Below are 10,296 nucleotides of genomic sequence, written 5' to 3' on the forward strand. Positions count from 1 at the left end.
AGACCACAGTATTTGAGGAGAAATTGACTTGAAATTGAATCAACTGTTGATTATTCACGAGGCCATTCCAGTGAACAAGTATATTTACAATGAGGTAAACAAATCAAAAAAACATAATAATTGGACAGAATAATACAGTAAAATTTTCAAATTATTGAGCTATATAATTTTTGCTAGTTTATCGACAGTGCCGGTTCATAAGGTGCCAGTTAAAACAAAGATTGCTGTATATATATTTATTCCTTGATACTCAGACAGCAGAATTTTCACATTGCAAAATAAAAAGGTCTCGCCAACCAGCTGATATTTTAATAAAATGCGCCTAGTGTGGTTGATCCAATTCTTTCCATTCTTTCAATCTTCTGAAATCTAGTCAAACCTATCGACCTAGCTGAGAAAAAGATTTTAAATGACTTGCTAAAGAAGTAAATGCAATGTGGGACAAAAAAAATTTTTACACAGTGGTTCAGGCTTGAAATGCACAGCCTGGAAGTGAGATGGAGGCAGGTTCAATTGAAAGCATTCAACAGTGTGTAAGATGATTACTGAAACAGAAATAATGTGCATGGTTATGGAGCCAATGGCTCTCGGTCATTATGCTCAGACAGCTGATTTAGACATGATGGGTCAAAGGGTCTTGAGCTGTACCAAAATAGTTCTGCAATTCTGGAAAACACTCAAATATTTTCTCATTAGTAAAGCCTTTGACAAGGTTCCGCAAAGTTAGATCATTTGGGATTCACAGTGAGCTTGCCAATTAAATACAAAATTGACTTAGCGGCAGGAGACAGAGTGTGATTATGGAGGGTTGTTTTTTCGACTGGAGACCTGTGAGCAATGTTGTTCCACAGGGATTAGTGATGGGTACACTTTTGCTGGTCATTTATATAAATGACTTATATAAGAATATGGAAAGCATATTTAGTAAGTTTGCGGATGACACCAAGATTGATGGTATAGTGGGCAGTGAAGAAGGCTAAGATTACAAAGGGATCTTGATCAATTGGGAGTCGCGGATGGAGTTCAATTTCAATAAATGCGAGGCATTGCATTTTTGTAAATCAAACAAAGGCAAGACATACAATTAAAAGTAACGTCTTGGGTAGTGTCGTAGAGCAGAGAGCCTAAGGATTCAGGTACATAATTCTTTGAAATTTGCATCACATATACATAGGGTGATGAAGAAGGCCTTTAGCATGCTTGCCTTCATTGCTCAGACCTTTGAGTATAGGAGTTGGGAAGTCACGTTGAGGTTGTACAGGATGTTGGTGAGGCCTCTTCTGTACTGCGTCCAGTGTCTGGTCTTCCTGTTATAGGAAGGATATTATTAAGCTGGAGAAGGTTTAGAAAAGATTTACCAGAATGTTACCGGGAATGGAGGGTTTGAGTTTTAAGGAGAGGCTGGATAGACTGGGACTTTTCTCACTGGAGCATAGGCAGTTGAGAGGTGACCTTTAGAGGTTTATAAAATAATGAGGGGTACAGATAAGGTGAATGACTGGGCCTTTCCCTTAGGGTGGGTGATCTCAAGATTAAGGGTCACATTTTTAAGGCAGAGAAGAATGATTTTTTAAAAAATCATGAAGGGCAATTTTTTTTTTCAAAGAAGAGAGTGGTTCATGTGTGGAATGGCCTTCCAGAGGAATTGGTGGATGTGGGCACAGTCACAATGTTTAAAATAATTTAGATAAGTACAAGAATAAGAAACATTTAGAGGGATATGGGCCAAGTGCAGGCAGAAAGAATTAGTTTAGTTTGGGATTATGGTCAGCATGGACTGGTCGGATCAAAGGGTCTGTTTCCGTGCTGTACGACTCTAAGACTATGACTATGACTATGTTCTCTTCAAAGAACTTATCTAAGACTAATACACACATACATATATCCTGGATTTCCTCCAGTCTCAAACCAAACAGTGATGCATAACAGTATATATAAATTAATCCTGGTTACAACTGTTCTCAATCAGTGGCATATTATGGAGGGAAGTTGGCCCAAAGCAGGAAATCTGATAAAATACATCTGCAATTTTAAAACTATTTTTCCCTATTGACAGAAAGAGGGAGAATTTTGATCAGAAATTTTCCACTTCTACTTGGAGCTAGTCACAACCTGAAGCAAGCCACCATGCATCTGACCCAAAATACAGCAAATGTTACCAAAGCGTTTGCTACCTCAGGTTTATTTGGGGATATTTTCTTTTCTTTGTTTGGAGAAATTTTTTCTTTATTTGAAGAGACAGTTTTTTTTTCTTTCTTTGGAGTAATCTTGGTTTGTCCTTTCTTTGAAAGCCCAGTTGTCTCTTCTTTCCTTGGCGACATTTTCTTCTCTCGGGCTGATCTTGTTGGACTGCTCCCTATCACATGAGTCAATTCTTCTTTATGTTTCATGATAGCAAGTTTTGTACTGCTTTTGACTGGAGATAATTTACTAGATGATTTTTCCACTTTAGCACCGGAAGATTCAGATGACTGTTGGGCAGAAGTCCTCAAGCTCTGCGATTTGCTACTTACAATTTTTTCAGTACAATTTTTCACATTACTGTCAGTTTCACTCAACATCTTGGCTGAAAATTAAGGCAAATTTTAATTAGTGAAGTTCTTTTTAAAATGTGCACATCAAAATGAGAATATCATGGAATAGAATCCTTCAGGGATCTTAATATTAACATTACCCAATATGGCACGCCCAGCTAATGAGTAAAGTTAACATCTTTAAAATCATTGAGAGCTGACGAGGACATTTCGCTTATTGTCATAGTTTGCTAAAATATAAGCATGACATTTGTAGACTAACTAGATGCACATCCAAAATCAGAAAGACCTTTCAGCCAGTGTCCGGTGTCCCATCTTTCAAGTATGCAGCTTCACCAACAATATATGCTTTTTCATGCCTCACAGTGGTTATCCTAAATGTTCGAACTCAAGGAATTACTCACAGCATGTATGCCCAACTCCACATATGCACTTCAAGCAGGAGGCATGAAGGCACGTTTATTGAGCTCACATTAAACAATTAGACTGATTCCAGAGATGAGGGTTTGTCTTATGAAGAGAGATCGAACAGTTCAGACCTATACACTCTGGGGTTTAAAGAATGACAGGAGATCTAATTAAGGCATATAAAAGCTGAAAGGGATTGACAAAATATTGTCAAAATTGACAGTACGTTTCCTCATGTGGGACAATCTAGAACAAGGGGTCAGATCTGAAACAGAGATGAAGACAAATTACTTCTCACAAAAGGGTCGTGAATCTGTGGAATTCACTAGCCCAGAATGCAGCGAATGCTGGGACATTGAGGAAATTTAAAGTGGAGATAGACAGATTTTTAATTAGTATTGGTTTGTAGGGTTAGGACAGCAGGCAGGAAAATGAAGTTAAGACCATGATGAGATCAGTCATGATTGTACTAAACGGTAGAGTAGGTTTGAGGGACTGAATTGCTTCTCCCTGCTCCTAGCTTTTTAAGTTCTTATGTAACTGGAGCACTTAATAGCATGATCAAAAGACTGAAATAATCCACAGGACCAAAAGTAGTTTATTGCATAGCAGGTGGTCATTCAGCACACTACACCTATGACAGCCATTCTTAATGCATTCCAAGAACTAACCCAGTACTCTGTTCACCAGCCCACCAATCATAAATCATGGATTTTCTTCTGATTCAAAGCCCTTCAAAATTTTTAAAACCTATTAAATTCCTTCATCGCTTTTATTGTTTCAGCTATGACTGCCTGTTCTCAACTATACTTTCTCAATCCTCGGGTCATTCTGGTGAATGCATACTTACTTTGTTTTGTCTTTAGTGTCATTTTCATAATGGAATGCTTGATACAGCATACATAATAGTCGAACCGATGTTTGGTAAAAAGTTATTACTATTTTACTTGGGTACGCACAAGCTTTCATTTATAAAGCTAACATTGTTTTTAAAAGAAACAGGCTCTGCCATTTCCACTTTTTACATTCAAGGAATGAACACCCATTTTTCAACTCCTCTGCTTCTGTGGAAAGAGTAGTCTGCCCTTTCACCACCACCTTCCCACTGTCCATAGCTCCAAATACTTCTTCCAGGTGAAATAGTAATTTCTTTCAAGTGTACTGTATTCACCAATTACCTCTTATTTTTCTGATCACCTCCATTCAGGTCACATGAAAAGCTGCTAGTCACTTGTCATTTTAATTCTCTGTTCTAATATGCCCTTGACCCTTGCATTGTCGTTTTAAAGCTTAGTTTACAATCTTCAGTACTAAACGTCATGCTCCCACTAAGTTGCTTTTTTGAATGCACATCGCTTACAAGTTCACACTCTTATTTCTTTTGCATAGCTGTGCAAAAACAGTAACTTAACAGGATAACCTACTGAATTGCTGCAAGGCCATGCAGTTTTAAAAAAAAAATTATTAAACATTTAGTTCAACAATTTTGGATTAAAGCCATTGCTACCATTTTTGTAGACACCAGGCATTGGTAAGGATTCTTCTGTTGCCAATTATAGTTTCTGCAGATATTTTGTTTTGTTGCTTGGCCCACTATCATCTCCTTTTGCTTTGCACCATAACCTTGTCATTTAATCACACCTACCTCACACCTCATCACAGATTATGCCCTTCGTTTGTTCATCATTTAGCCCTTTATTCTTCTCTTTGTAATTGCTTAAATTGTTTGTCACATATCTAAATTTTTACAATTCTGACAAATGGTTGTTGACATAGAACATGAACTCTGTTTGTCTACAAATGCTGCTCAACCTATAGAGCCTGTGGAAATCTCTGTTCATCCAAGCACTGCACCATCTTTCCATTGAGGGTCGAGTTCTATTTTTGTTTTTTACACCCCCCCCCACTGCCTTACACCTCCCCATGTCAAGTTTTATCATGCTTCTGCCTTTTCCCTCCACTAATCTCTTTGTCTTCAAGTATTTTCCTCCAAATTAACAGGTTCGCAAAAGCACAAAAGCGTACGGGCCAATTCTAGCATCATGTTGCCTGTCTGTAAATTCAGATCATCTGTATATAGCAAGAACAAAAATGAACAGCTGAGAAATCAATACTTTCTCCAGACAAACCAACATCCATTAACTCTATAAAAACCAGAAGAACTGCGGATGCTGTGAATCAGGAACAATAACAGAAGTTGCTGGAAAAGCTCAGCAGGTCTGGCAGCATCTGTGAAGAAAAGAACAGAGTTAATGTTTCAGGTCCAGTGACCCTTCCTCAGAACTGATGGTGGCTGGGAAAACGTCAGTTTATATGCAGATAAAAGGGAGGGGGATGGGGTAGGGAGCAAAGGATAGGGATACAGCCTAAAGAGAGAGAAGAGCAGTTGGACAGACAAAGAGTTAATAACAATTAGGCTGGGAGGGTGATAGTAAGAACTGCCAATGCTGGAGTCAGAGATAACACAGTGTGGAGCTGGAGGAACACAGCAGGCCAGGCAGCATCAAAGCTGACGTTTCGGGTCAGGGAACAGGGTGGTGCATTGAAGTGGCAGGCAACAGGTCGTTCAGGGTCTTTTTTGCAAGCAGAACATAGATATTCTGCGAAGTGGTCACCCAGTCCACGCTTCATTTCCCCAATGTACAGGAGACCACATTGTGTGCAACGAATGCAGTAGACTAGATTCTGTTGCTTCACCTGGAAGGTATGTTTGGGCCCTTGGATACTGTGGAGGAAGGAGGTAAATGGGCAGGTGTTGCACCTTCACCGGTGACAGGGGAAGGTGCCGTAGGGCTGTCGGGGGTGGGGGGGGGGGGGTTGGGCTGAAGGAAGTGTGGACCAGGGTGCCCCGGAGGGAATGGTCCCTGCGGAAGGCAGACAAGAGAGGGGAGGGGAATGGCATCTTGCTGGAGGTAGTGGAAATGGCATCTGATGATCTCCACATCCAGAAGACCCTGTTCCCTGACCAACGTCTCCGTCTCTGGCTTGCTGCAGTGTTCCAGCGAACCTCAGCGCAAGCTGGAAGAACATCTCATTTTCTGCTTGGGGACCCTGCAGCCCTCCAGACTCAATATCGAGTTCAATAATTTTAGAACCTAAACTCTCCCATGTCCCAGCCCCCAACCCCACACACCAGGCCTTGCTACCACACAGCCTGCCATTACACACCACTGTAGTTAGTCACTAATAGTCCCCATTAACAACTATTCACCTTCCCAGCCAGATCGTTATCAACTCCTTTATCTGTCCAACTGTTCTTCTCTCTCTTTAGGCTCTGTCCTATCATTTACTTCCTACCCCATGCCCCTCCTTATTTTCTGCATACAAACCAACGTTTTCCCAGCCACCATCAGTTCTGAGGAAGGGTCACCGGTCCCGAAACATTAACCACAGAATCATAGAATCCCTGCAGTGTGGAAACAGGCCCTTCGGCCCAACAAGTCCACACCAATCCTCAGAGAATCCCACCCATACCCATTCCCCTATAACCCTAATCCACACACCCCTGAACACTATGGGCAATTTAGCAAGGCCAATCCATCTAGCCTGCACATCTTTATGATGTGGGAGGAAACCGGAGCACCCAGAGAAAACCCACGCAGACACAGGGAGAATATGCAAACTCCACATAGACAGTCACCCGAGGGTGGAATCAAACCCGGGTCCCTGGTGCTGTGAGGCAGCAGTGCTAACCACTGAGCCACAGTGCCATCTTCACAGATGCTGCCAGACCTGCTGAGCTTTTCCAGTAACTTTGTTTTTGATTAATTAACTCTAACTTTTTATTTCATGTCTATCAATTAAGTTTTATCCAAATTATCCTTCCTTTTACACATTTCGTACTGTGACCTGTTTAATGCTTTTGTACAATTAGGGAAACCTAAACACCAAGGAAAGTTATCTTTAGCATTGAATTACCACTACCTTCATATTAGGGTTTAATGTAGCACTATCCAGGAACAGTCTATCCTCAGGCTGTTTGGAATTCCTTGAAAAAGTCAGAAATTTAAGGGTTCAACAGCATTAACGCTCAACCTTGGGGTTTATCAAAAGCACACAATCACTTTTTCAAAACATACATTTACCAGAATGTTCTCCTGCTTGTTCATCTGTTTTACGGGGTTCAGCCTTTACAACCAAGGATAAAGACAGTTCCTGGCCTTCAGAATCAGTACGTGCCTGAAAATGATTGGAATGAAGTGAACTTTTCAAGTAGAATTTGGGGAATGGTTCTACAATAGCCTTAATTCAGGTATTGGTGACTGATCCAAACGTGATCCAAAGCTGGTCACAGTAGTTCAGCTTTGAAAACCACACCAGAGACAGTTAATCTACTTTGAGCTTCCTTGGGCATATTTTCCCTGTATTTTAAGAAACTAAGGCCATAGTTCCTTCCACATCAATAACTGCTGCATTAAATACACAAATATATTACTTGCATGAAATTGCCCAAGAAATTTTAAAATGCCACCTTTAAAATTTTTTGCTACTAGCTACAAATTAGACATTTCCGAATTTACTCCCACAATGAAATACAAATTCTCTAAACATCATAATTATGTTAGAAATCACTCTATTGCTCTATTTTAATGTGGTAGATTTTTATTGCCACAGTTACCTTTTTACTTTTTGGCAATTCATCCAACACGGCCAGTGTTTTAGCAAATTGTTCATCCTCGTGCAGCTGCCTCTCAAGCTGGAGAGGAGGAAAGAAGAACATGGTTTTTATTAAATATCTGGACCAAATTAAAACACACATTAGGTACAAAGACTATAGACTATTTGCAAATATTTTCCACAGATAACAAGTGAGGAAACAATGTTACCAGCAGATAACAAGCACCACAATCAATCAACTAGGGTAGAATACTTTGTAAAGACAAACATACATTTCTGAAGAAGGGTCCAGGCCCGAAACGTCAGCTTTCCTGCTCCTCTGATGCTGCTTGGCCTGCTGTGCTCATCCAGCTCTACACCTTGTTATCTCATACATTAAAAACGTTGTATGAAAAGACTAGTACAATCACAGGAAAAAATGGGTGCTGTCAGATCAACCATTCCTGTCAGACCCCAACTGGCAAGACAATGGGGAAGCCTCAGCCAATGAAGATGTGAATGACTAAAGCAAAGAGGTGGCATTTTGAAATTTACAGGCCAATTTTATCCAAGCAATGTATCTGCGTATTTAATGTAATATTTATTTATTTTAATTCATTCGTGTAATGTGGGAGCTGCTAACTGGACCACCATTTATTGCCCAGCCCTAATTGCCCAGAAGGCAGTTAAGAATCAACCACTTGCATAACGGCCAAACCAGGTAAGGACAGCAGTTTCCTTCCCTACAGGACTTGGTTGGAAAAACCCGTCTGGTTCACTAATTAACAATGACTTCACAGTCATCATTAGCCCCCAAATTCTAGACATCAATTGAATTCAAATTCCACCATCTGCCATGATGGGATTTGAACTCAGGTCCCCAAAATATTACTTGGATCTCTGAATTAATAATCTAGCGATAATATCACTAGACCATCACACCTCCACATGGATGTGGAAGGAACAAATGAGTTTAGTTCCTTAAAATACAAGAACAGAAGTCCAAGGAAGCCCAAACCAGACTAACTCGTCAGAGTGGATTTCAAGTTTGATCTATTCAGACCAGTTTTGATTACATCAAAGCAAACCAAACTAGATGGCACAAGTACTTGCACCACATCACACTGGAGGGTCAATTCTGATTGAGGTCTTATTGGCCAACATGCAAGGAGGGAGCAAGTTCCACATTGAGAATACTTTGAGAAGACAATAGGAGCTGAAGTAAAACATTCGGCCCATCAAGTCTGCTCCGTCATTAAACGAGATCATGGCTGATCTGATAAACCTCAACTCCACTTTTCCGCGTTATCCACATAATCCTCAAATCCTGACTGATTAAAAATTTCTCTCAGTTCTAGGAACAATTACTTCCATGGGAAGCAAAACCGTAATGCAACATTCACCAAGTTTATTCCAAATTTAAGCAAGTTGCTAAATATTTCTTGCAAGACAGACATGGACATGATAAATATAAACAGGAAGCGGCCATTTAGCTCTTTGCCTTTCAATACGATCACGGTTGATCATCCAACTTAGTATCCTGTGCCTGCTTTCTCCCCATATGCTTAGATATGGCGCTTAGGGCGAAAGGGATCAATTTCCTTTTTTGAATCTTATTCAACACTTAGACCTCGGCCTTTCTGTTGCGAAGAATTCCAAGCTCAACACACGCTGGGTGAAGAAATTTCTCCTCATCTCAGTATTGAATAGTCTATATTTTTCCTTAGACTATGACCCAAGGTTCTGGGCTCCCATCACGAACATCCTTTCCTAATCTATTACCATTCAAATAGGCTCCATGCTTTTGCTACTAAAGTGGATAACCTCACATTTTCCACATTATACTTCATCTGCCATGCATTTGTCCACCCATCTACTTGTCCAAATCATACTGAAGCAACTCTACATTCACCTCACAGTTCGCCCTCCCACCTAGCTTTGTCTCATCTACAAACCTGGAGATATTACATTTAGTTCCTTCACTTAAATCGTTAATCTATATTGCGAATAGATCTAAGCACTGACCTTGCAGTACACCCACTGGTCACTGGCAGCCATTCAAAAAAATTTATTCTTACTGTTTTCTACCAGCCAGCCAGTTCTCTATGTAAGAAGGTTACTTTCAATCCCATGTGCTATAATTTTACCTGCTAATCTCACATTAGATCTTAATAAACACCTTCTGAAAGTCCAAGTAAACCACATCAAGTAGTTCCCCTTCGTAAGCTCTACAAGTTACACCCTGAAAAAATTCTAAAAGATTTGTCAAGCATAACTTGCTTTTTGCAAATTTATGCTGACTGTCCAACCCTAGTCCACAGTTTTCCAAGTGCTCTGCTATTAAATCTTTCATAACGGACTCTAACATATTCCCTATACCAATGTCAGGCTAACCTGTCTGTAATGCCATTTTCTCTCTTCTCTCCTCTTTAAAAGAGGTGAGGTTACATTAGCTACCTTCCAATCCATAGAAATCGTTCCAGAGTCTACAGAATCATAGGCCAGTTCCTTAAGTACAATGGGTTGTAGATTATTGGGCCCTAGGGGATTAGTCAGGCTTCAATCCCATTAGTTTCCACAACACTATTTCCATACTAATACTGAGAAAACAAGGTGTAGAGCTGGATGAACCGAGCAGGCCAAGCACCAACAGAGGAGCAGGAAGGCTGACGTTTCGGGCCTAGACCCTTCTTCAGAAATGGGGGAGGGGGAGGGGATTCTGAAATAAATAGGGAGAGAGGGGGAGGTGGATAGAAGA

At 40.4% G+C, this 10,296-nt stretch overlaps 1 protein-coding gene across 4 annotated transcripts in view; it reads right to left on the bottom strand.

The window, feature by feature from the left end:
• rfc1 (replication factor C (activator 1) 1) overlaps nt 1-10,296 on the bottom strand; it is a 105,144-nt gene that overhangs the window by 45,003 nt on the left and 49,845 nt on the right. For 3 of the 4 annotated variants that reach the window (XM_048595624.1, XM_020530096.2, XM_020530094.2), the window contains exons 7-9: nt 7,561-7,638; nt 7,022-7,121; nt 2,175-2,566 (exon numbers count right to left, since the gene is read on the bottom strand). In XM_048595624.1, the coding sequence (XP_048451581.1) occupies nt 2,175-2,566; nt 7,022-7,121; nt 7,561-7,638 (570 nt within the window). The remainder of the gene's footprint in view (nt 1-2,174; nt 2,567-7,021; nt 7,122-7,560; nt 7,639-10,296) is intronic. The other variant, XM_020530095.2, reaches the window with a different exon arrangement.

The sequence above is a fragment of the Rhincodon typus genome, chromosome 1 (assembly GCF_021869965.1).
Source record: "Rhincodon typus isolate 14 chromosome 1, sRhiTyp1.1, whole genome shotgun sequence".
In the NCBI taxonomy this organism is placed as follows: domain Eukaryota; kingdom Metazoa; phylum Chordata; class Chondrichthyes; order Orectolobiformes; family Rhincodontidae; genus Rhincodon; species Rhincodon typus.